The 26,218-nt window shown below is 50.5% G+C and overlaps 1 protein-coding gene across 1 annotated transcript in view; it reads left to right on the top strand.

Annotated features, from left to right (window-relative positions):
• Nucleotides 1–23,379, top strand: part of KIF18B (kinesin family member 18B) — a 30,174-nt gene extending 6,795 nt beyond the window's left edge. The window contains exons 4-16 of the mRNA XM_075059782.1: nucleotides 2,207–2,317; nucleotides 10,214–10,411; nucleotides 10,733–10,909; nucleotides 11,419–11,492; nucleotide 11,800; nucleotides 14,591–14,703; nucleotides 15,212–15,344; nucleotides 15,959–16,059; nucleotides 17,208–17,425; nucleotides 18,908–19,499; nucleotides 21,126–21,239; nucleotides 21,615–21,712; nucleotides 22,423–23,379. Of these exons, the coding sequence (XP_074915883.1) occupies nucleotides 2,207–2,317; nucleotides 10,214–10,411; nucleotides 10,733–10,909; nucleotides 11,419–11,492; nucleotide 11,800; nucleotides 14,591–14,703; nucleotides 15,212–15,344; nucleotides 15,959–16,059; nucleotides 17,208–17,425; nucleotides 18,908–19,499; nucleotides 21,126–21,239; nucleotides 21,615–21,712; nucleotides 22,423–22,529 (2,037 nt within the window). The 3' untranslated portion in view covers nucleotides 22,530–23,379. The remainder of the gene's footprint in view (nucleotides 1–2,206; nucleotides 2,318–10,213; nucleotides 10,412–10,732; nucleotides 10,910–11,418; nucleotides 11,493–11,799; nucleotides 11,801–14,590; nucleotides 14,704–15,211; nucleotides 15,345–15,958; nucleotides 16,060–17,207; nucleotides 17,426–18,907; nucleotides 19,500–21,125; nucleotides 21,240–21,614; nucleotides 21,713–22,422) is intronic.
• Nucleotides 23,380–26,218: the final 2,839 nt, after the last annotated feature.

The raw sequence follows: 26,218 nt of genomic DNA, 5'->3' as shown, positions 1-26,218 counted from the left end.
CTTGAATACTGTGTGTAGGTCTGGTTGCCACATCTCAAAAAATGTATTAGAATCAGAAAAGATACAGAGAAGAGCAACAAAAGTGTTTAAGGGTATGAAACAACTTCTATAGGAAGAGAGGTGAAAGACTGGGGCCATTAATTTTAGATGATGGATGACTAAGGGGGACAGGAGAAGTATAACAGAGGTCAATAAAATCATGAATGGTATGAAGAAAGTGAATAGGGAAGTGTTCTTTACCCCTTTACATAACACAACAAGTAGGTGTCACCCAGTGAAATTAAAACGAGCATAAGGAAATAATTCACACAACCCACAGTCAACCTGTGGAACTTGTTATATTTTTGGCCTTCACAACATCCACAGCAACAACAGTTCAAAAAAGAATTAGGATAGGGACCATGAGGGATAGGTTGGCTGTTAGCCAAGATGGTCAGGGATGCAGCCCCATGCTCCGGGTGTTCCTAAATCTCCAAATGACAGAAGCTGGGACTGGACAGGGAATGGATCACTTGAAATTGCCCTGTTCTGTTTATTCCCTCTGAAGCATTTGGCATTGGCTACTGTCAAAAGGCAGGATAGGGGGCTTTGATGGTCCATTGGTCTAATGCAGAATGGCCGTTCTTAGATAAAGTTTACTTACTAATAAAGAACAGAAATTCAAATGATAGCAAGCACAGATATTGGAGACAAAGGCGTACATACAAAATAAAATCATAGCATGTGTGCTAGAGCCTAAGCTTAACAAATAGGACATTGTTATGTCATACAGAGCAAAAGCTCCCCCAGAACCCTTCCAGTGTCCTTCAGCCAGGTTTGGCAGTTGTCTTCTATTTGTGAAACAAGCACACTGGCAGCTTACTTCCTAAGTGAAAGATGCACATTGGATCTCTATACCTACAGTTATAGTCCCAGAAATCCATTGCCTGTACTTGGAAATAGGATAGCTCATGATGTTTGTGTTTTCCTGTCTAATCTCCCCTAGAGCCTCTGCAATCTCTTGATTAGCTTTTCATTGTGAAGTACGCAATACTCAGTTTGCACATAGACTGAAAGATAAATATCTCTGGCCTGAAAGAAACTTGACCAGCCCCAAGTCAAACACTTTAAGAACATCATGTTCAGCGTATTTACATAACTCTACACTGATTAGCCATACATTCACTTCACAATGGCTGTGAGAACAGGCAGGATTCAGCAGAGACTTACATGACACCCTTTGGCAAACTAGTATGCAGATACCACCCATAGGGGTTCTCAAACTTGGTTCGCGGCTTATTCAGAGTAAGCCCTTGGTGGGCCACGAGATGCTTTGTTTACCTGAGCATCTACAGGTATAGCCGCTCGCAGCTCCCAAAGGTTGCGGTTCATCGTTCCCTGCCAATGGGAGCTGAGGGAAGTGGTGGCGTGGCCTGCACTGCTTCCCACAGCTCCCATTGGCTGGGAACAGCGAACTGTGGCCATTGGGAGCTGCGAGTGCCCGTATCAGCAGATGCTCAGGTAAACAAAGTGTCTCGCGGCCCGCCAGGGGCTTACTCTGAACAAGCCGTGAACCAAGTTTGGGAATTCCTGCTGTAACACTTGTGTTACCTGTACCTCTGCCAGTTGGCACCAAGAAGTTCTTGGCTCCCAGCGACATGCTAAGACACTTGGTTCAGGAGACCCGTAATGGGATATGGAGCCCCATTCACACAGGACATGTGTTTGGCCCTAGCTCAGCTGAAGAGTAATTGGCCACCATTGCCATCTGATGGCAGTTGTGTGTGAAATGTGATTGGTCTGAGTCTAGTTCCAGTGGACAGTAATCTGTATCACAACTGACCTGCTCGTTGGCACTCTGATGAGAGTGCCAGCGATTGAATGAGCCATGGAGAGTCTGCACCATCACAGAGATGATCCCTCAAGGTGAGAGCTGAGGCACCTTGGCAGGGTAGCATGGGGGAAGCTTGTCCTGCTTTTGCCCATACTGTACCCATTCTTTGGATAAACGACTTCAGTCTCAAGGGAGATTAATGTGGCATCTTTTCCCAGCCGTATGCTCACCTTCCCCACAAAGGTTTGTATGTACCTGCTAGTGCATTGGTTGATGTGCTAACAAACCTTTGGGAGGGGGAAGGCATAGCTTCCCCATATGGGTGAGAGCTGCAAAGACCTCCCGTTTGAAGCACTGTATGGTACTAACTCTTCTCTCTGTGTTTCTTTCCAGCCAAAATCAGCAGAGCAGCTCCTGGAGATACTGGCAAGTGGGAACAGAAACCGCACACAGCACCCCACAGATGCCAATGCTACTTCCTCACGCTCACACGCGGTCTTCCAGGCAAGTGGCAGCAGCAACATCTATCAGGATTCTTATCTTCAGGTGTCCGTGCCTAAGTTGAGCCAGATGAAGAAACAGGAAGAAAGGTCTTGCAGTCTTGGAATGCAGGGTCTCCAGTTACTACTTCTGTTCAGTATGTTAAGCAGGAGGATCATGTCTTCCTCTGAAGAATCTGGCAATAGCTACTATCAGACAGGATCCTGGGCTGGACCATTGGTTTCTTCTTGCAACTAGAGCTGACATACTGGGTCATCCACTTACTCTCTGTCCTGCCAGGGTAGGGTTCTCCTGCAGTGCGTCCAGTGTCGTTTTAAATGTCCCAAGTTCTGGGACACCCCCTTCCCCCCATTCCCTTGGGAGATTCTTCCATTCTCTACTAGATTTCACTGTCAAGATGCTTTTCTTGGCCTAAATGTTCCCTTGTTTTGTTTTGTTTTATCTCTGTACCCCTGTGTATTGCAATGAACAACTAGCATCCTTCTTTGGTGGCTATTTGCAGGTTTTTCTCCCCACCTTCCCTTAGACATGTAGACACACTTTACCTACTGGGCTCTCAATCTTTCCTTGGAAATCAGTCCCTGCAGCCTACAATCACTTGCCACTCGTCTCTGAAAACCTTCCAATTTCTCTTCATAGTGTTGTGCCCAGAATGGAAAAAATGAGTAACTCCAGGACTGTACAAAGAGACTATGATCTCTCTGACTGCAGGCTTTATCTCTACCTTGCTGTCATTTGGCCCAGCTCTCACCACTCCTGTTTCCCAAGTTTTCTTTCCACACAAAGCCTGGGTGTTCTGGATGATTTTTCTTCAGATGGATTATCTGCATTTTCAGGCTTGAATCTGCTGTTGTGCTGCGCCTAGGACAAGGACTAGCCAGTTCCAGTCCAGGTTAGGGCACTTTGCCAGGAGGCAGATCTAGTCATTAGGGCCTGGACTCCCAGCTGGCCACACTGGAAAACCCTCCTGTAACTGTCAGTGCCCACCTCTCGCGAGCACCCACTCTGGTTGGGTGTATCTGCGGTCTTTAAACCAGTCTAGCCCTGGTATGGGGCTGTATCCCCAGGGCTTCCTCCCTGGAGATACTATCTTCCTGTGGCCCTCCTCAGGCTCAGTCCCTACTCAGTGCCCACAGCCAGCCAGGAGCTCCTTCATTGCTTCTCCAGGCCCTGCTAGCAGACTGACTTTGGCGAAGTCCTAGCAGCCAGCCAGGAGCCTCTTGCTCCCCCAGTCCCTGCCCACACTGAGCTGTCCGTGACCCTGCTGCTCTTCCAGGCAGCCAGACATGCAGTCCTTTCTTCTCCAGCTCCAAGCAGGAACTGCTCTGTCTCTGGCGCTGTAGCTCCTTTTTATAGGGTTCGCTCTAGCCTGCTTGGAGGGCCTCTCCACTGCTCCTTACCTGGGACGAGTGTGGCAGGACACTGAGGCCTCCACCATCAGGCCTCTGGGCCTAGTCAACCCCATCACACCTCCCCTCCTACTGGTGGCTTCTGCCTTTCACTTAGGCTGGCAACTAATAATGTGGGAGGAGAGGAACTGGCTCAGAGTGGCTCTGTGCAGGGAGGCCGGGCTGATTGTTGGTCCTGCTCCTTAAGAACATAAGAAGGGCTACACTGGGTCAAACCAACTGTCCATCTAGCCCAGTTTCTTGTCTCTGACAGTGGCCAGTGCCAGATACTTCAGAGGAGATGAATGGAACAGGGAAATTATCTAGTCATCCATCCATCCCCTATTGTCCGGCCCCAACTTCTTGCAGTTGGAGGCTTAAGGACACCCAGAGTATGGGGTTGTGCCTCTGACCATCGTGGCAAATAACCATTGATGGACCTGTCCTCCATGAATTTATCTAATTCTTTTTTGAACCCAATTATACTTTTGGCCTTCACAACATCCACAGCAATGAGTTTCACAAGTTGACTGTGCGTTGTGTGAAGAAGTACTTCCTTTTGTTTGTTTTAAACCCGTTGCCTTTTAATTTTATCAGGTGATCCCCTAGTGCTCATGTTATGTGAAGGGAGTAAATAACACTTTCCTTTTCGCTTTCTCCACACCACGTATGATGATATAGTGTGACAGATTTTGCTACCAATCTGCCTGAGGCGTCAGGTGATTAGGCCGAGGCCACAGGATTTTTAGGGGAGGAGATGACGAAACACACCAAGTGTTTAAGTTTTAAAGCTTTGTTAATAAAATAACAGCGGAGAGTGAGGGGTGGAAGGAAGAAAGCGTTAGTGCCCCAAGCCCTAACCCACTTTTATACTCACACACACTTTACCCGAGGCTGGCCAAGCTGGGTGTAATGTAAGAAGAAGAGGGGGAAGGATGGATGGGAATTCTATTTTGGGCACAGGTTGTCCGGTGTCTGCTGCGATCTCTGACTTCCTTTGACTCTCGAGGGGGTTTTAAGTCCTGGTTTTTTTGAGGGGTGTTTTTGTCCAGGGCCATCTGTTTCTGGTGCTTTTTGTGCCAGTCCAAACCGGCTCTCTGCGGCCTCCTTGGCTTCCCAAAACATCCCAGCTCCAAAGACTTTGTTTTTCCCCTGTTGGCCTTTGCTGTCTCATTTGCTTTCACTGTTTTTACTGCTATTCTTGCAGTCCTGCTCAGCTTTGTTTTTCTCTTTTTACGGCTAGAGAGCTGCAGATTTTTTGTTGTGCCCATGACCTTGGACTGGGGCCAGCGTTTTATTTTTACACAGAGCTAGCTAAAGTGTTGAGTTAACCCATTCTTTGCTCTTTTCCTTCTTCCCCCTCTGGCCTCTCGGACCTGCAAAGAAATTTTCCATTCCACACTTACTCACATCTTTGATCCTTTCCAAAATGCCCTGCGATGCTTGCAACAGCGTTAGCAACATACAGTGCTGATCTACCTTCCCCAGGGGACCCTTTGAGGGAGGAGGCCATTGGGGTGTGACAATAGACCTCTGTAATGCCCCCCTTTATTTATCTATTGGGGGTAGCCATGTTAGTCTGTATCAAAAAAACCAAGAAGTCCGGTGGCACCTTAAAAACTAACAGATTTATTTGGGCATAAGCTTTCGTGGGTAAAACACCACTTCTTCAGATGCATGGAGTGAAAATTACAGATGGAGGCATTATTTATTTATCTGTCTTCTAAAGTGAACAGTCCTGGTCTTTTACTCTCTCCTAATATGGGAGCTGTTCCATCCCCCTAACCATTTTTCTTGCTCTTCTCTGCTCCTTTTCCAATTCTAATATCTTTTTTGAGATGAGGCAATCAGAACTGCCCACAGTATTGAAGACGTGGGCATACCATGGATTTATATAGCAGCACTATGATATTTTCTGTCGTATTATCTATCCCTCCCCCAAGCTTCCTAACATTCTGTTCATTTTTTTGGACTGCCCCTGGACGTTGAGGAGATGTTTTCAGAGAACTATCCACAATGACTTCAAGATCTGTTGCTTGAGTGGTAACAGTTAATTTAGAACCCATCATTTTGTATGTATAGTTGGGATTATTTTCATCAATGTGCACTACTTGGTTGTTATCAACACTGAATTTTCATTTGCCGTTTTGTCACCCAGTCACACAGTTTAGTGAAATATCTTTGTAACTCTTCACAGTCATCTTTGGATTTACCTGGAGTAATTGTGCATCATCTTCAGATTTTGCCACATCACTGTTCACCCCTTTTTCCATATCATTTATTAATATCAAGTATCAGAGGGGTAGCAGTGTTAGTCTGGATCTGTAAAAAGCGACAAAGAGTCCTGTGACACCTTATAGACTAACAGACGCAGGGCCGGCTTTAGGAAGTGCGAGGCCCAATTTGAACAGTTTTGATGGGGCCCTGGCAGGGAAGACAAAAAAAAAAAAATCACGTAAAAAAAACACGTGGGGCTTGTACTCACCGAGCGAGTCTTTGGCGGGGGGTCCTTCACTCGCTCCAGATCTTCGGCGGCACTGAAGGACCTGCCACCGAAGGGCCGCCGAAGACCCAGAACAAGCGAAGGACCCACTGCTGAAGTGCTGCCGAAGACCCGGAGCACTGCCAGGTGAGTAAAAATTAAAAAGATGTCTCTAGCCAGGGAAGAGATTCTCACTGGGCGTGGGGCCCTCTTAGGTGCGGGACCTGATTCGGGGGAATTGGTGGAATTGGCCTAAAGCCGGCCCTGAACAGACATATTGAAGCATAAGCTTTTATGAATATGTTGAACAGCACATTCCTAGCACAGATCCTTGGGGGCCCCCCACTATTTACCTCTCTCTATTGTGAAAACTGGCCATTTATTCCTACCCTTTGTTTCCTATCTTCTAACCAATTATTGATCCATGAGAGGACCTTCCCTCTTATCTCAGGACTGCTTAGTTTGCTTAAGAGCCTTTCGTGTGGGACTTTGTCAAAGGCTTTCCAAAAGCTCAAGTACACTTTATCCACTGGTCACTCTTGTCCACGTCCTGAAGTTAGGTTTAGTGGCCTTTAATTGTCAGGATTGCTGCTGGAACCTCTTTTAAAAATCAGCATCATATTAGCTACTCTCCAGTCATCTGGTACAGAGGCTGATTTAAGTGATAGGTTACATACCACAGTTAGCAGTTTTGCAATTTCATATTTAAGTTCCTTCAGAACTCTTGGGTGAATACTATCTGATCCTGGTGACTTTCTACTCTTTAATTTCTCAATTTGTTCCAAAATCACCTCTATCGACTCCTCAATCTGGGACAATTCCTCAGATTTGTCACCTAAAAATAATGGCTCGGGTGTAGAGAATCTCCCACACTTCCTTTGCAGTGAAGACCAATGAAATCGCTTTAGTTTCTCCACGATAACCTGGTCTTCCTTAGCACCTTGATCATTCAGTGGCTCTACTGACTGTTTGGCAATCTTCTTGCTTCTGATATACTTACAGAATAACAGCAATTTTTTTTTCTGTGTCATTAGCTAGTTACTCTTCAAATTCTTTCTTGGCCTGCCCTATTATACCTGACCTGGCAGAGTTTATGCTCCTTTCTGTTTTCCACACTAGGATTTGGCTTCTAATTTTTAAAGGATGCCTTTTTGCCTCTAACCACCTCTTTTACTCTGCTCTTAAGCCATAGTGGCATATTTTTGGTCCTCTTACTGTGTTTTTTTGATTTGTTTTTAGTTTCAATTTGGGATATACATTTAATATGACCCTCTATTATTATCCTTTCAAATAGTCACCATCCTCTTTGCAGGCATGCGAGTTGTGACTGTTCCTTTTAATTTCCATTTAACTAGCTTCCTTATTTTTGTGCAGTTCCTCTGGTGGGTTTCTTTGGCATTTTCCTCCCATAAGGATGTTACATTTAATTACATTAAATTAAACTACTATTGTTGAGCGGTTCAGCTATATCCACCGCTTGGACCACATCCTGTGCTCCACTTAGGACTAAATCAAGATTTATCTCTCCCATTGTGTGTTCCAGGACAAACTGCTCCAAGAAGCAGTTGTTTTATGTGTCTAGAAGTTTTATCTCTGCATCCCTTCCTGAAGTGACATACCCAGTTAATATCAGGATAGTTGAAATCCCCGGTTATGACTGTCTTCGTAGCCTCTCTAGTCTCCCTGAGCATTTCACAGTCATGGTCACCATCCTTGTCAGGTAGTGGGTAGGATGTTCCTACTACTGTACTCTCCCAGAACACATGTAAGGGTGCTGGCCCACTGGGACAGCCACTGCTCAGAGAGAGAGAGAGAGCTACTGAGGTGAGGAGGGAGAGTAGTTGAGGTGTGTGTGGGGGGATGAGAGGGAGAGAGTCGTTGAGAACAGGGTTTGCTTCAGATTGTTAGAACAGTCATACTGGGTCAGACCAGTGATCCACCTAGCCCAGTATCCTGTCTTTCAGCTGGTGCCAGATGCTTCAGAGGGATTGATCAGAACAGGGCAGTTTATCAAGTGATCCATCCCCTGTTGTCCAGTCCCAGCTCCTAGCAGGCAGAGGTTTAAGGACACCCAGAGCATGGAGTTGTGTCCCTGACCATCTTGGCTAACAAGCATTGATGGACCTGTCCTCCATGACCTTATCTAATTTTTTTTCACCTAGTTTTAGTATATGAAGTATCTATAAACTCCCTTAATGGGGTCAGAGCCCCACAAATCTCATTTCTTATGAGCCAACAAATGGCAATGACTCAGTCACTCACGGGGCCAGAGGTGAAACGCCTAGAAACCAGAAGCTGTGTGTTTGCAACCCTGGCTGAGCTCCCCCTTGTGGGCACTCACCAGGTTGCTTTTTGGATGCAACTACTAGATCCCACATGCTCTTAGGGTGTTTGGGTCTGGACAGAGTCTAGTCACTGTCTCAAGGTCTGGGCTTCCAGACACACTTTCGGGATGCAGATCCTCTATCTAGCACCCCTTCCTGAGATACGCGATTCTGAAAACCAATTCCTGCTGGCCTCCCCAGTAGCAAATGCATACTTCCCAAAGTTCCTCCGAAGCTATGGACTCTCTGGATTGCAATTTCACCCTTTGGAGACCTCATGACATTAAAACAAGGGACGCACAGACTCAGCAAAGGAGTTTCTCAACCAGTCATTCTTCACTGATAGGCAAAGCACAAGATAGATACAAATCTACAGAATATAACAAACATCTGCACATTAAACCCTCCTTCCAGTATCCTCACCACTCTGAGAGCCCTTGGGGGGTTGGTCAGTCCTTCCAGCGTCCCAGGACCCTCCTCTTCTCCTGCACAGCCTTGTTATCTTGCTCTGGTCAGTCAGAGAGCCGTTGGTAAGAGCAGGACTTGTCCTTTTGTGCAGTGCCAGTCGCATCTGTCAGCAGTGGCATAGCCAGGTGGAGGGAACAGAGGGAGCGATAAAAGAAAAAAGTGCCAGCCGCTGCAATGCTTTTACTCACCCAGCAGCACTCCAGGTCTTTGGCGGCAGGCCTTTCACTCGCTCCTGGTGTCTTTGGCGGCTCTGAAGGACCTGCCGCCGAAGACCTGCGGAGCGAGTGAAAGTCCTGCCTCCGAAGTGCTGCTGAAGACCTGGAGCCCTGCCGGGTGAGTAAAATAAAAGCGCCACAGCAGATGACAGCTTTTTTTTTTTAATCGCTCCCCTTGGTTAGTACAAAGGCGCCAAGAAATTGACACGGCTCCACTTGTGCTCAGTGAGGGAGCGGCCGCTGCCCCGCTCCGCCCCTAGCTACGCTACTGTCTGTCAGGTGCCCCCACCCGCCCAGTGAACTTCAAGTCCCTTGTCCGGTGTGTCATTGCTTGGTTACAGCCCATCTGCAGTTCAGACTGGGGGCACTGGTCCCCCTGATAAGCCCACCACCCAAGGGGCAGCTTATTGTTCTAGGACACTTCCATTTGAATGGAAGACCATCCAGGTTAGTGACTTTTGATTGCTTTCTTGTTAACCCACCGCTAGTGGGCAAGGTCTCTACTAATACCTTCTAGATATCCCGTCCCAATATGATGGAGGGTAAAAGGCAAAAGCGAAGGTGCAGTAAAATTGCAATCTAGATGGAGTTTGCAGACTGATACAGACATACACATGCTAACCCTGTATCCATTACAAGTTCTCCTCCCACAACCTGAGACCAATCAGAGTTGGCCTTATAGCCTGCGAGATCCTAGAACTGAGTGTGGGGAAGACTAGGCAGTATTTTCTCTCCTCTAGACCCTCAGTAGGGGGAAGATAGTTGACCTGTAGCTTGGCAACATGGCACCGTAGATCAGTGAGTGGAGAGGAAACACATGCTCTTGCTTTCATTGCTTGTGATGATGGCTAGTCCTGCATTGAATCCTTTGAGTGGTGACCTTATCAGACCCCAGGAGAGTTCCTATTCAGTTCTCTGCTGTCCCCTTCGATAAGACTTTGCCTGCTGACTGGGCTGAGCAGGTCTTGAGGCCTCGCCTTATCTTTCCTCACTATCTTTATCTTTTCTTCCGGTCCTCGCAGATCTATGTGAAGCAGCAGGACCGTGTCGTTGGCATCACTCAGGATGTGCAGGTGGCCAAGATGAGCCTGATAGACCTCGCAGGCTCGGAGCGAGCATCAACCACCAACACAAAGGGAGAGCGGCTCCGAGAGGGCGCCAACATCAACCGTTCACTGCTGGCCCTGATTAACGTCATCAACGCCCTGGCTGATGCAAAGGTAACGCCTCGATCCACCCTTACACCACCAAAGGGCAGGGGGCGTTAAAAGGACACTTGACATAAGGTATTTCCTTGTCTGATAAACCTAAGGAGCTCTCTGCTGCAGGATATTGGCACATCTAGCTCAGGAAGACTTCGTGGGATTAGGAACAGTCTCTGACATTAACTGTGGTAAAACAGGGTTGGATCAACTGCCTCTTCAGGCACTTGCTTCCTCGCCTGGGTTTATGGGAATGAGTCTGAGTATTAGGATATTAGCATTCGAGGATTCTTAGAGATACCTGACAGCTGAGGTGAGTCCCCTGATCTCTCCAAACAGAGCAGGAAGTCCCACATCCCATACAGGGACAGTAAGCTCACACGCCTGCTGAAGGATTCTCTTGGGGGCAACTGCCGGACCATCATGATTGCTGCCATCAGCCCGTCTGCACTCGCCTATGAGGACACCTACAACACACTCAAGTATGCCAATCGGGCCAAGGAGATCAAGCTGTCGGTGAGTCCCGCACATCTGTGTACAGACCTCTCTCTGTACAGTGCCACTCTGTTGAGAGGCTGTTGGCAAGTGGGCGGGGGCAAAAGCTGGCTCCATGAGCTTCATAACCTACCATAGTGCCTCTGGATAATTAAAGGGCTCTTAGCTCAGTACCATGGTAGACATTTGGATCTCTGAACTATCCGTCCTCGTATCTGTGCCTGCTCTGGGAACAAGCACAGCTGGAGCTGCAGCTCAGTCTGGAGGAGATGTGAGCATTGGCTGAAGCCAAGCATCACTTCATGGACGGGCATTAGTGACCATGAAAGGGAGCTTCTCCTTTCAGAATTGTCCCTTAATGGTGTTCCTGCATTGCAGGGGTATCCAGTTGCTCTGCTTAACTAACTCATAGAGGGACTGGGACTCAGCAACAGGACCCACTGGCCTCTCAGTTCCCTCCACAGACCAGGGCTATTCTGCCTCTGTTTCTTTAACCCTCTCTCCTTCCCCGCCCCCTTTCCACCCTGCAGCTGAAGAGTAACGTGCTGAGCCTGGACTGCCACATCACTAAATATGCAGCTATCTGTGAACAGCTGAAAGCAGAGTGGAGATGCTTGCAGGGGGCTGGAGAGCAGTCTGTCCGTAGCCCTTGCCAGAGACCAGCACTGCTCTGGAACTGTAAGTACCATGAGTTCTGTGATGAGCTCGTGGTATTGGCTGTGCAGCCGGAGAACTGCTTAGCCCAGTCAGTGGGCAGTGTCTTAGTTAAGGAAGAGCAGAGGACTGGAATGGACTTTCTCTGGCTGCAATGAGAGCTCTGCTGCTGACATATGCAGGGGCCTAGGTATTCTGGGATCCTGCAGCACTTCCTCTAGGACCCAGTAATGAGTCACTCTCTGCCTTTTGTGAAGAGTGGAATGGCATGTAAGTGCTGTAGCCTCCCTGCCTGAATCTGCCAGCAGCCAGAACCAATGGCACTGACGTGTGAACTCCCTACTGATCCCCAGCTCCGTCCCCAGCCAGCTGCCAGAATCTCACATTCCCCCACCTCTTCTGCACAATGGTCAATGAACCTGCAACCACTGAAAAATATGGGCAAAGTAAGACTGTATGGCTTACAACTGAGTGTGCCAATCTCAGGTCAGACTGTCCGAAAACTAGTGGTGTGTTCTGTAATTAGATTTCACCAAGCTGTAACAAGTGTGTGCTCCTGGATCACTCTACCAGTCTTACCAACGAATCATAGACTATCAGGGTTGGAAGGGACTTCAGGAGGTATCTAGTCCAACCCCCTGCTCAAAGCAGGACCAATCCCAACTAATAAACATCCCAGCCAGGCTTTGTCAGACAGGCCTTAAAAACCTCTAAGGATGGAGATTCTACAACCTCACTAGGTAACCCATTCCAGTGCTTCACCACTCGCCTAGTGAAAAGTTTTTCCTAATATCCAACCTAAACCTCCCCACTGCAACTTGAGACCATTACTCCTTGTTCTGTCATCTGGTACCACTGAGAACATTTAAACCCATCCTCTTTGGAACCTCCTTTCAGGTAGTTGAAAGCAGCTATCAAATCTCCCCTCATTCTTCTCTTCTGCAGACTAATAAATCCAGTTCCCTCAGCCTCTCCTCATAAGTCATGTGCTCCAGCCCCCTAATCATTTTCGTTGCCCTTCACTGGACTCTTTCCAGTTTTTCCACATCCTTCTTATAGTCTGTGCCCAAAACTGGACACAGTACTCCAGATGAGGCCTCACCAATGCCAAATAGAGGGGAATGATCATGTCTCTCGATCTGCTGGCATGCCCCTACTTATACAGCCCAAAATGCAGTTAGCCTTCTTGGCAACAAGGGCACACTGTTGACTCATATCCAGCTTCTCGTCCACTGTAACCCCTAGGTCCTTTTCTGCAGAACTGCTGCCTGGCGACTCAGTCCCCAGCCTGTAGCAGTGAATGGGATTCTTCTGTCCTAATGCAGGACTCTGCACTTGCCCTTATTGAACCTCATCAGATTTTTTTGGCCCAATCCTCTAATTTGTCTAGGTCCCTCTGTATCCTATCCCTACCCTCCAGTGCATCTACCACTCCTCCCAGTTTAGTGTCATCTGCAAACTTGCTGAGGGTGCAATTCACACCATCCTCCAGATCATTAATGAAGATATTGAACAAAACCAGCCCCAGGATCGACCCTTGGGGCGCTCCGCTTGGCATTCCGCCGTGGACAGTCCTCTTATGCTCTCCAGCCCCTCTTTACCATCCAGACAAACTCAACTTTGTGATGAAAGGTTATTAATACCAAAATCACCTCGTATTAGGTTACTCCCAACCCCAAGGGGTCAGTTACTTACCCCAGGTCAATGGATACTCGATCTCACACCAAAGACAACACTGACAGCCATTTTCTCTAGTAAACTAACAAAAACTTTATTAGCTAAGAGAAAGCAATAAGTGTTATGGAGAGGTTCAAGCAGGTAAAATGCATTCACAGGGAGTCAAAGTTTGTATATGATAGCAGAGATGTAGTGAGCTGCTAGATTTCAGTAAGTCTCTCAGTGTTACCCAGAATAACTGTGGGGATCTCTGTCCACTTGTTCAATATTCCACACTATTAGAATCCAAAACAGTTCAAAGATGCAGAATCATTCCCTTGAACCAGTATTTATAGATTCTTGCTCACAGAAAATTCGCTGACTGCTTCTATATCCATTGCTGAACTCAGCAACTCTTGCTTTGAAGTTAGCCTTCTATTTTTTGCATTCACAAGTAATGTAGTTGCAGTGACATACATAATGCAATTGTCTGCTGTTACATTCTAACAGGGATCGAGAAGTGAAAACAATACAAGTATCAATCACTAATTTTCATGCAGTTTACACACCACATAAATTCTCACTAACGTACATTTCTGATCTAGGGTTAATTACATACAGGGTTTACATAATGTAATGAGATAGTAAACAACAGGTTATAACAAGACAATAACATCAGCATTTTGCTAGTTTTCATAAATTTAGAGCAAATGTAATTAGGGGACATATGCCATGTAAGTGCAGTGTGATAACATCCCCCTTTGTGAATTGGCTTGAACATACAATGACCTTTTAGGATTTCTTTGCTCTCCACACAGCAGTGACTTGCGCTATTGCTCCAGCCTGAGCTGGCAATCTGCTGGGACAGGTCACAACACTGACAAATGTCGGGGCAGAATAGGACTGAACTGAATGTCAAACCAACACAAGGGCTAGTGCAGTGGCTGGATCCTTGGGACACTTGGACCTGAAGGTGCTGCACAGTCTGATACAAGTGAGCACAGAATCCAGGGGGGTTGGCAGACTGCTTAGGGGAAGAAGAGGAATAAAGGGCAGGTACCTGTCTGCTCTCCAAGGACTCCAAGTGTCATGGGTGGGGGCTGGGAAGGGGTCTCCTGGAAATGCACGAACTTCTCCTGACTGCAGTCTCCTTAGTGGAGTATGACTACCGGCTTGTGAGGATGTGGCAGACATGCCTGGGGACTGTTATGTGGTGTCCCTTGCTGCTTAGGGGCTCAAGTGAAGGAGGAACACAGCAAGTCCTCAGTGTCAAGGTCTCTCCTGCAGTGCATAGGCTGCTGCTCTCAGAAGGGAGGTGTTTTGTGGAGTTGCCAGCGAATGCCATGAATGAATGGGGAAATTGGATCTAAATGGGTGGAATTTTCCTTGCAGGTGGCAAATCTGCGAGAGAAGCTCCAAGCTTATGAGAGAAATGCCCAGGATCCAGACCACCAGGTTCCAGGTCCTCAGGCACAGTCTAGCCCTTGGCAGGTGGAGCTGCTCAGGTACGTTTTGTTGATCATCAAAATCTTATCCTTTCGGGATCCTGAACAATGCCGAATGCTGCATCCTATCCCCCAGGCTTGCCCATCAAGGACTTTTAGGGTTCATTTTACTCTTGATTGGATCCCAAATCATATGTCTGAAAGCAGAGCTGATTGGAATGTAGCCACACCTGTTGACTTGCTAAGCACTTGGTCATGTCAGTCAGACACTACTGCCTACGATGAAGCCATAGTCTGCCCACCAGAGCCCGGGTGGGCAGAGTGACTCGCTGACAAGTGAGAGGGAAGGTGGTTCATGAAGGCCTTTTGCCAGACTAAGCAAAGAACAAGACTTGGAAAATCTGACTGTAAAAGAAAGGTCTCCATGAGGGTCTCCGACCTCCCCAGAGAAGCCTGTAAGTGGTGGCAGAAAACATGGCAGTTTTCCACCCAAATCTGCTCAGGCAACTGCTCCTAAGTAGCTTGTATCCGTGTTGTTATGGCTGCTTCTTCCTCTGCATTGCTACAGGTTAGCAGAGGCTGCACAGGTGTCTCCAGATCATGAAGTCCCTGATAAGGGTAACCAGGAAATGGTGATACAGCAGCAGGAATGGAAAGTGAGACCCCCCTTTCAGCAACAGGACCTGGGAGCAGTGGAACAGGTGAGAGAAGGGGCTGGTTGGCAGAGGAGCGCTCAGGCAGGTCTGGAGACTTGGCAAGAATGAGACAGCTGCAGGGTGAGGGGAAGTGCAGGATATGTGGTGAGACACTGACAAGGAACAGCATGGCTAGGGCAATAACTGGGCGGGGATGAGCAGCAGGGGAGTAGAGAAGCTGCGAATTGTGGCCTTGGAAGATGAGCATTATCATGGGGAAAGGATAAGAGACGGCCCCACAGGATCACGGCTCTGTAGAACACCTCACTGATGGCCGTTCCCGGGGCACCTTGTTCTGTGCTATAAGACAAGAGTCCAGCTGAGGCGCTCTCCAGTGCATACTGCAGTACAAGGGCTCAAGCTCAATGGACGTGTGATGTGCAGTGCAGCCCACTTGTCTGTCATGCTGCTTGGCTCTGAGGTAAGGTACTAGGACAGCCCCACCTACACGCCACACGTTACTGTCTGAGTGGCCAGTTACAGCGTGTGCTGAAGCTGTGTCCTCTGTTCTATAGTCAACTCTCCCCTCCATTAAACCTGCACCAGGTGAGAGTGGCAGGAGCTGGCAAAACTGAGCAAAAGCATTTGATACTAACGTTCCCTCCTTGTGATCAATTCAGGCGTCGGAGAAGGATCTTCGTGACCATGACACAGACCTTCAGCAGAAAACCAACAAACCAAGCTTTCTGCTACAGGGAGTGCCCCAGGATCAGACCCAGAGGTGAGTGTTCCCTCACCGCCTCCCCCACTGCCGCCCCCACATACGTGTGCATGGGAGAAAGGGACATGCTCCTCCCTGTGGTGAGGTGAACTGTGCGGCAGTACCGTGGTGGGGCTGTGCCCAGGCTGAAAGAACCAGCCCAGTCTGCAGAGTGCTTGTGCTCCTCATGGGGATTGTGAAGGGGCAGGAACAGTCACGAGGGATACAGGGCCTTTGCAGTTACCTGTCCTAGAAAGGCAGCACCTACCATAGGTCCTAGTGGTCGGAAGGTAACTGCCCTTTCTCCATGAATTCCAGTAATATGGGTTCTGCCAGCAGAGCAGGGTCGGAATTCCTGATGTGGCAAATGGTATGTGAACCTGAACTTCAGACTGGTAGACATCACTTCTGGAAGTTCTCCTTATGTCCTGGGCTTCTATAGGTTGTGCCCTGGGGTGGGTCCATGAAACAATCTGCTGAGATCTCTACCCTAAGTCTCTTGCCAGAATGGATCCCTTGAGAAAGTTACTCTTCAGGGGGAGGTCTGGAGGACGGGGGTATTTAACTTAAAACCTGGCAAAGTCTCACTGCCAGCCTGGCCAAGAATCGGAGATCCCAAAAGCCCAGCTCAGTGTCCCACTAGCCCAGCCCAGCATCCCAAGTGCCCCCTGATATGAGCTCTGGAGCCAAATGTTGCCTCTAGAGTTGACAACCTGCAGGTTCTGTTGCTGGTGAACTCAAGCACTCTGCTATTGCAATCTTAAAATAGTCTGACCAGATCTTACCACCTTGGATTGGGCTCCACTGTCCGATCCATTTACAGCTGAGGTATAGCCTTTGGACTGGCAGCGAGCTGCAACACTGCTGTACTGTAAAGTTTGGTCACCCCTTGTACTAACAATCGGTGCTCTGGCACGGCCTTGAGAGTACACCTGGAATTGAACAGGTGTGTCTGGGTGCTTCCTGGAACCAATGGAAGTAGGTGGTATGTGGGTGTGAGGTGCTGATGTTGGAACCTCGGTGCCCAGAAGACCTTGGTCGAAGTCACTATTTTCAGCTTCCTAACTGGTTGTTGGGGCCAGGTTCTCACATGTTACACTGCGCTAGACTATTGGTGACAGTGTTCATCTCTTCTAGCGAAACTCATGTTGTGGCCCTTTCTATCCCAGGCTGGTCATTGCTGTCCTGCATGTTGCACAAAGGCAGTACTCTCTGCTGAAGGCTGCCAACCTCCTAACCCCTGACATGGTCTCAGAGTTTGAGGAACTGGAATACCTGGTGCAAAGAGAAACCGGTAGGAGTCAAGAGCCAGCTGGGACTCTGAGCAGATTCGAGGTGACCAGTGAAAGCATCCCAGCCCAAGAGGAGCAGCAGCACTCGGATAATGGTGAGCTTGTGTGGGTGTGGTCAACAGAACAGCTGGGCCTCAACCCCTATGTTCTGCTGTCTCCCCGGGGTTTGAAGTATGTGCATGAGCGACAGGGCGGAGGAGCCTGGAAGGCTCTGTGCTGTGGCTCACACTTTGGGGTGGTCACTACTGTCCTCCCTCCCAGTGGGAGTGGCTGCCTGCCTTGGAGCCGCTCCCTAGCCTCCCCTGCAGCCCAAACGCCCTAGCAGGCTAGGGCACAGCTGGGTGCAACGTGTGTAACTCAGCATCTGGGACCCAACTCAAATGCGCTTTGAGGACAAAGGCAACTTGAGGGTGGGTGGGCAATTGAGTGGCTGCAGCCCTGGGACTTGGTGCAGTGGCCTCTACCACCAGCTAAGTACCTTAGTGAAATCATTACAGCTCTGGCAGGTGAGATGAGCTCTGAGCGCAGGTCGCGGCATTGGCCACGCTTTGTTCATGTTTGAAGGCTTTCTCTGTAGCTAATAGGGGCCAGGGGCACTTTTGATTTCAAACAACCCAGCCTGTAGATTCCGCAGTGCAATTATACACACATTTTAAAAAATTGGATGTGGCCATTTATATGGCAGTGTAATCACATTCACAGAGCCTGGGCATAGCCCTGTAAGCCATCTCCCAGCACCGAATAGCTGAGGCTCTACGAGCCTCCTCCCTGTGTATGACGGGGCAATATTTCCTGGGTTTACAGATCAGGGAAGATTTAATTCTATGTTTAGACTTCAGTGCTTTTGGTGCCTGCACAAAACTCAACCCAGTGACCCCCCAGCTCTTCCAGCTGCTGGCTGCCCCTCCCCAAAACCTGGGGAACATACACCGCATACACAGACGGGCCTAGGGATCCGTCTCTCATAGATACTGCCACCCATCTCCAGAGGCACCTGCCACGTCAAATCAGTAGCAATACCAAACTGCCTATTGGACTTCAGAGTCTCGGGGACCTCCCTCTTTTCAAGATAAAAATTCTGCTCTGGGCGGGCAAGGCTTTTTGTTCGTTCTTTTAGACTTGTTCTCTTGAGGTTGACTTGTTCCAGGCTAATGTTTACATCTTTGTAGTTTGGTTGGCTTGGGTAGAAGGGGTGTCATGCCTGGTCTCTGGATTGCAGGGATGGGAGACAGCAAATGTGAACGTCTAGTTCCCCTCCCCGAGAACAGCCGCTAGCAGCCCCCTTCCGTGTAAACCAGGGGACTGGTTTTCACATCAAGCTCAGGCACACCAGGCAGTGACAGATGCTTTAGAATCACTGAGGAGCTGGGCAGAGGGAGAACCCAAAAGACCTACCTCCTAATGTCTATGACTATGCCAGCATGGCCTTTCTTACCTGCTTTGGGGTGGGGGCACGCAGGAGGCTCCTCTGTAGGGCTGCTTAATGACTGCCCCAGGTGTCTGCTTTGGGCGGCTGACACCTAAGAGGATGAGGGGTTGTGGCGGTATCTCTGAATACTCTACTTACCTACTCCTAGTGGTGCTATTGGCCACCAGGCTGCAGGATGCGCCTGCCACAGAACGTGCTGTCCCGATGACGAGGGCTGTGACGCGGTCCTCGCAGGAGCTTGTGTTGGTCCCTAGTCCCTCAGCCAAGACTCCCAGCCTGCTGACGAAGAAGAGGAGGAGGTCGGATATGAGCAGCCCATCCAAAACAGGAACTCCTGCCACGCCAAACCTGCAGGCGAAGCGCCAGCGGAAATCTTCCCTTCCTGGCCAGCGAAGGCGAAGGGGCTCCGCAAATGAATCAGCTGCTCCTCCAGTGACAGTCAGTCACAGCACCCCCATTGTTAAGGGAGCTAAACCTTCTCAGCCAGTGCCTTATTGCATCCCCAAACCCTGCCCAACAACAGTCACCAAAAGCCGGGTGCCCCTGACAACATCTGCTGCCCAAAACTGCTGCACTCCAGCTACGCTGACCGTCCGAGACCTGAATCTAACCTTTGACCTTGCTGAGGACAGCTGTTCATCTGGTGTGGACAATCCTGTGAAATTCAGTGCCCTGGAGTTCTCTGGCTGGGAGAATGTCCAGTGCGTCTTAAAAAAGCCCGAAGGTTCCTTCATGCCCAGGTTAGTGCTGCTGGGACTCTCCAATCTACCAGTTCCACTGTAACCTGCTCACTGTGCCCCACTGGGTTGGGATGGGGAACTGGGCTGGTTCATTTCATTCTGCCTTCTACTCAATTTCATTTTCTGGTTCATCTGTACTCGTAGGATGTTCTTGTGGCTTTGAGTCAAAATGCTACAAGGGGATTCTTTCTCTGAGACTCGTATACCCCAAAACTAGCAGTCCGATATGTGAACAAACACCAGTCTAACCTTGCACATGCATTGTTCATGGAGAATTGGAAAGTGTTTAAAAAATCCATTCCTCCTCGTCTTTTCCTGTCGATATCCAAGAGGAATCTCTTCTTCAGATAGCTTGTCCAGTTCTAAAGGCTTGTTAGAATCCAGCAGTACCTCGCCTCCCCTCTGAATGCTGCCTTAAGGCACTTCGCAGGTGCAGATAAACGAATGATGAGACTGTTCCATTGTACCACCTTTATTTTGACTCCTGCCTGCAGCTGCACTTCAAAAATTACTCCGGTTTGAGCTGAGTTGTATAAACCGGATGTGTATTGGTCTGTAAATGTTGGCTGGGAATGTGCTTGGTGACAAAGTAGATACTCCAGAATGCCCTTTATATAAGAATCAGTGGGGAAACTGAGGCACAGTGGGGTAGTAACTTGCCCATAGTCACCTTGCAAGCCAGGAATAGCACCCAGGAGGCCTGACTTCTGTCTCCTACTCAAATCTATAGATGCTGCAGCCTTGCTTGGAATTTTAGTTATAAATGCTTGCATTTCATCCATCTAGCTCAGACATGAGTAGACTACGGCCCGCGAGGCCGTCCTGCCAAGCCCCAGAGCTCCCAGCCGGGGAGGCTACCCCGGCCCCTCCCCTGCTGTTCCCTCTCCCCCACAGCCACGCTGCCGTGTGGGAAGCACTCTGACCCACCGCTCCTGTCGGGCTGTGCGGCTTGTGCCCACCCAGCTCCCAGGCTTTCCAATAAGCCAGTCCTGCCGCTCAGCAGCATAGTAAGGGGGCAGGAAGCGGAGTGGGTTGGATAAGGGGCAGTCAGTCCTGGGGGCGTTCAGGGAGCAGGGGGCGGTTGGATGGGATGGAGGTTGGGGGGGCAGTCAAGGGATGGGGAACAGGGGCGTTGGATAGGCATGGGATTCCCAGGGGGGCCTGTCAGGATGTGGGGGTGTAGATAGGGGGCGGGGCAGTCAGGGGACAGGGAGCAGGGGGGCGTGGATGGGTTGGGGATTCTGAGGGGGGGCAGATAGGGGGCGGAGGCCAGGCTATTTGGGGAGGCACAGCCTTCTCTACCCAGCCCTCCATACCGTTTCGCACCCTGGTGTGGCTCTTGGGCCGAAAAGTTTGCCCACCCCTACTCTAGCTGGTGAGTGAGACCCCAGTTCCCTGCCTGTTTATGGAGTCAGTCCCTCAGTGGTCTCAGTTAATGTCCCATTTCTCCATGGTGTGTCCCATAGGGCTAACTTGCCTTCATTGTATTCACTGCTCTGCCTTCATTATAGGGACTCTTCTGTATTTCCAATGGCAATGACAGTCCAGATGAGATGGGCCTGAGATTCTGTCTAGGAGAGAGAGTCTCAGTGCACATGTGTTAATTTGTTATCTGATTGGATTCAGAGCCTCCATGCCCGTGTTCACCATGAAGGGCTCCTCCATCCCACCCGGCAGCATCCCGAAGCCATCCTCCTTGGTCTGCAAAGCAATGGGACAGAAGAGAAGGCGTTCGGTGAGGTAAGAGCTCGCTGGAGGCCTCCAGCCCAAGACCTGGTGGCTTGTGTGTGTCCATATCCTCCCTTGCTGGTTCCCCAGCAGCTGTCCAGGGCAGCCCATGGAGGAGCCAGCAGCTGTCTGAGGAACCACTGGAGCATGCAGTTCTCGTGCGTCCCTTCTGAGCCTGACTGCTCTCCCTCTCCTGTAACAGGCCTTCTCTCCCCAGTGCTGAGGCAGGTGCAGTGATGTTGAGGGGCTGAGGGGGATGAAGGTAACTGCTGCCCCAGAGCCTCGAGGTGCCTGCAGCTGTCCAGGAGCCCAGCCCCTGGGGGCTGGGATGGAAATGGGCTCCTGCTCTCTGGTGGGTGTTGCTAATTGCCCTGCCTTCCGTTTCAGCACTGCCTCCCGCTCGCTGGGGGGGCTGCGGAGCCAGAGCCGAATTGCCAGGCTCCAGAGCAGCACTGCGAAGTCCTTGCAGACCCCAGGTATCCCAGGTAACCCCTTCACTTCTCAGTGCTTGGCTAGACAGGCTGGGCTTCCTGCCTGGGGATATACTGTGGGAGCAACCCATGGGCTTAGGCAGGTGCTAGGCCTGGCCTTGGCTAGTACAGGTGCCAGATGAATCTCGCCTGCTATAGCTGAGCAGTGGCCCTTCTACTCAAGGGGGGGTAATGGGAAAGAGTTGCCTGAGCTGCCAGTGTTGCAGTGACTGGGTAAACTACGACAACTTATACAAATCCTTGTGTTTCCCCATTGTGTCCAGGCAGCCCACCTGGGGTGCCTGTATCCATCCCCCACTGCCACAGCCATCTGTTCCCAAAAGCATGCCCACCCTAGGGTGCAAAGAGTGCCTTGCCTCACTGAATCCCCCCCTGTTTGTCATGGGCCCTTGGGGGCTGGACCGGAGAGGGGAGGGGGATAGAAACATGGATCCGAAGATCCTTTCCTCCTCCTGGGCAGAGCGGTGGCTCTGGCACTACCCCTTGAGTTTTCATGCCTGCGTAGCACGAGGGGAGGAGGGCAAGTCTATAAAGGAAGGATGTGGGACCTACTGGCTGGTGCCAGGGGTGGGAACTGGGCTCCAGGGCTCCATTGTGGACGTGTGGGCTTGCTGCAGGTCTGGGAAGCTCTGAGGGGCTGCAGGTGCCAGCGACCCTGTCCAGTGATGCTTTTATTAACCTTGTTTGTGTGTTTTCACCTCCAGAGCGGCCTCCCTGCACTCTGGGCAAGAGGGGCAGAGCAGAGCTAGAAGCAGCTGGTGGGAAAATGCTGGCTGCACCCAGGTCCCAGGCCATGAAGCTTTTCTGCTGAAGTGTCCTTGGACTCCAGGGTCATCGACGCAGGGGCCGCTTGGCTGTTTTAGCTTAGCGCTGCCTGCCAGACCAGGCCTGGGACACGGCTGGCATGCCTGGAGCATGGACATCTTCCCCCTCTCCTCATGTACAGACTGGACTCGCACCTCCCTTCTGTGGCAGTGTTCCCTGAGCTGCCACTCGCTGGGCCATTCCCATCGGTGCTAGCTGTTCAGTGCAGTCTCCTCCTTGGCAGCGGAGCAATGAGAGCAGGAAGGCAGCGCTGCTCCTCGTGTCTCCGCACCCTTTCCCCGTCTGCAGGGTGGAAGCATCCTGCTCCTCATCTCAGCAGTCTAAGGAGAAGACTGGAATGGGGCCTTCTGCCAGCAGTTCTCTTCTCCAGCCCAGGTCCCACTAGTGTCCAGAAGCGACTTGGTGCAGCACCCCAGCTCCTGAGCTAAGCAGCCAGGGCAGAGCACTGCATCTCCACACACCCCAAAGCAAAGCTTCCTTGACTACTCCTGCTCCTCGGCTGCACCGGCCAGGAACTCTTCTCCTCAAGGGCCAGAGTCTGAGCTCAGTTATATCAGTGAGTTCGTTAGAGTTGCTCGGCATTCACATTGCACTTGGCTTGGTTTTACTAGTGGAAACAGGCTGGGGTTGGGTTCTTTGCTGGGCTTTGGGGAGTCTCCTGAGTAGCACAAATGGGCTGTGTAACTCTCCTGCAGTCAGAGAGAGCCCTGGATTTTTATACCAGATGGATTATCGCTGTTCTGTCTTTAGATCCTGTGTAAACTCCTCTTGGGTGTTTAGTGCTAACAGATGGCTGCAGCACTCCCCTTTTTAATAAAGCTCCTCGGTGTGATACTTCTCACTTCCCTCCCAGCCAGAGCCTGGCATGGAGCTGCTTGGGGATGGGCCCTCCTCCGACTCCCTAGATGGCTAATGATTTGGGTGTCCAATGAGCCTGTCCCTCAGGCTCTCTGAAAATCTCAGCCAAGGCCTCTGCCACTCCCCTCTTCTGTTCAGTGCTGTACCAGCTGGAACTTTTCCAGTAGCTCTGAAGGCAAATGGGGTGAAACCTCAGATAACTGGGTTTGATCTAGAGAGAAAATATTGGGTGTGAGCGGCCACACCTCCTGCGAACATTAACCAGGAGCCTGGTTGTGAACTGCAGTGGGAAGTGTCCCAACCTCTCAGTTCTGCTGGAGCCTCCTCTGCTATCCGCTCAAGCGACCGTTAGTTTCAGGCCAGATCCAGCCACTGATTCGCATCATCCCATCACTAGTGCTTGGCACTGCCTCTGCCCAGGGGAGGGGAAAGAGTCTCACTAGTGACCCCCTGATGTCACCTCTGCACCCCAGAACCCAGCTCACATCACCTTCCTCAGTGCAATCAAACTGGGCCTCCCAGACAGCTCTGCATGGACCTCTGTGGGGCCCTGAGTGGCTTTTCCTTCTAATCTAGAGGGGGCAGGCCTGCATCAGGGGCTGTCCAATGGCTGTGTAGACCTTTGGGCTCAGGCTGGACCCCACAAAGGGGGAGAGGGACTGACCTGAAAAAGAGCCCTGTGGAGCTCATAAGCTTGTTTCTCTTGCTAGCAGAAGTTGGTCCAATAAAAAATATTCCCTCCCCCACCTTGTCTCTCTAGTATCCTGGGATCAGCTCAGCTACAGTAACCCTGCATCCGTTTAGGGGTGAGGACTTTCTTGCACAAAGCCTTGGGCCCAGACAGTCCAGCTGAAGATTCACAGAACTGTTACAATCCAATGAGAGGGGCGGAGCAGTAAGTCCAGGCTTTTCAATATGCCGATCTGTTTAATATGCGAGCACCAGCCTCATTTCCCAGGGAGCTGTCCCCTTTGTTCCTGATGCAGCCCTTCCTGACAGCCAGCTTAGCGATCTGCTGCTTCCTGGGGGGGTTACAAACTTCCCCTGCCCTCATTATTTCAGCCCCTTTCTGGTGTAATGCTGGAGAGAGCTGGATTGCAAAGGCAGATGCTCATGTGCACCCGGCTTTGCATTGTTGGAGGCTGGAAGATTATAATTAAAACTTTCATCTCTCTTAAAGTTAGGTCCTCTCATTAAGAGGCGGATGGGGGCTGGGGAAGAACCCAGCTTTGCCTCCCTGGAGCTGAGTGACTGACGGTTTTCACAAGAGACGTTAACACTTTGATCCCATCTGCGTAGGAGCTGGGTAAAAATAAATATCTGGGGAGATTAGCTGAGACTTTCTGTTCACCCCAAAGACCTTCCCCCCACCCTCCCTGCAACATCTCTCTCTCAATCCATCCTTCCTGTGCTGCGGAAAAACTGTTGCCTCAGCTAACAAGCTCGCAGAGCTGAGCTGACAGATGTGCTGCCTGCCAAGGTGAGGCAGACAAGCAATCAAGAAGTGTTGCAGTGGGTCAGAGTTGCCTGCTGTTGTTTTAAAAGGCCTGGGTGTGATTCTAGAGATCAAATGGGGGTGCAGGTGCAGCTGGATGCTGTAGCCAAATCCCCCCACCTGCACCCCACTCCAGGTGAGATCTGCACTGCCTGCATGCACAGCATCAGCTGCTGCCGGATGTCTCTGCTGTTCAGAACTAGGCAGCATAGTCAAATGGCCAGAGTAGGACCTGGGTTCTGCTCTTGGCTTGCCCAGCTCACACCATTACTGCTCATTTATGGTTTGCTCTACGTTCCCGAATGAGGGCTGGAGTCCGTGGTGCAAACACACAACAGGGGAGACAGCCCCTGCCCTGAGAGCTCACAGTTTGTGCAGACGGGACGGGGATGAAACAGGGTGAAGGGTAGCAACCAGCATGTGGTGTCTCAGGGCTTTGTCAATGAGCCTGCCTAGCTCCCCAGGCGCTGGGAGGTTTAATTAACTGCACCTGGGTGAGCTCGCGTCCCCAAGGGGGTGGGTGTTGTGATGCTGAGCAGCGTAAGGCCTAGGAATGCTGGGAGACACCACGCCAAGCCAGGTGCCCAGGCTTGCGCTGCATGAATGGGGAAAGTTGGGCCCCTGGGAAGGGGAGCCACCAATGCCAGCCAATGGGTGATGCTGATCACAGGGGTGTGTGCTAAGCCCCGCCTCTCAGTGAGAGGTGCCCCTAAATCCAGGCTATGAGCTGTGACCAGACTCCCCACCCCCCACCCGAGGCAGGATCCTAGGCAGCTGGGGAATTAGGCGGGTGCCTCACTGCACAATGAATCGGGGACTGAGGTGCTGTTGCCCACCAAGCTGGGCCAGGGGAAGCCCAGGTTCAATTCCCCCCTTTCTGCCATGTGGGCGGATGGACAGATTTGAACTGGGGTCTCCTGTCTCAGTGCCCTAACCCCAGGGCTGCAGGTACATTCTCACACGGGTCCAAAGGACACTGATTATTCATGCCACAGCTTGCTGGTTAGGGTGCTCTCCCGAGAGGTGGGAACCCCTGGTCTCCTGCATCTCAGGGGAGTGCTCCAGTCCCACTGTCTCTGCTGCCAGACCCACACTGGCTGGCACCCTCTGAGCACCCACTGGCTCAGGCCTGCATGTGACAGTGGCTGAGCACCGCTGGAGCGTGGCTGGGAGATGGTGTCTAGCTGGTGAGAGGAGGCAGCCATGTGTGTGTCCAGAGGCAGAAATGTAGGTGCCTGGTGAGGTTTTCCCTGGGAGTTTCAACACCTGCAGGGTCAGGCCGGAGTTTTGTAGGGCATGAACCAGGACTTAGGTCCCTATGT

The sequence above is a fragment of the Chelonoidis abingdonii genome, chromosome 21 (assembly GCF_003597395.2).
Source record: "Chelonoidis abingdonii isolate Lonesome George chromosome 21, CheloAbing_2.0, whole genome shotgun sequence".
NCBI lineage: Eukaryota > Metazoa > Chordata > Testudines > Testudinidae > Chelonoidis > Chelonoidis abingdonii.
The sequence above is the reverse complement of the archived record's forward strand: the minus strand, read 5'-3'. Positions and strand labels throughout refer to the sequence as shown.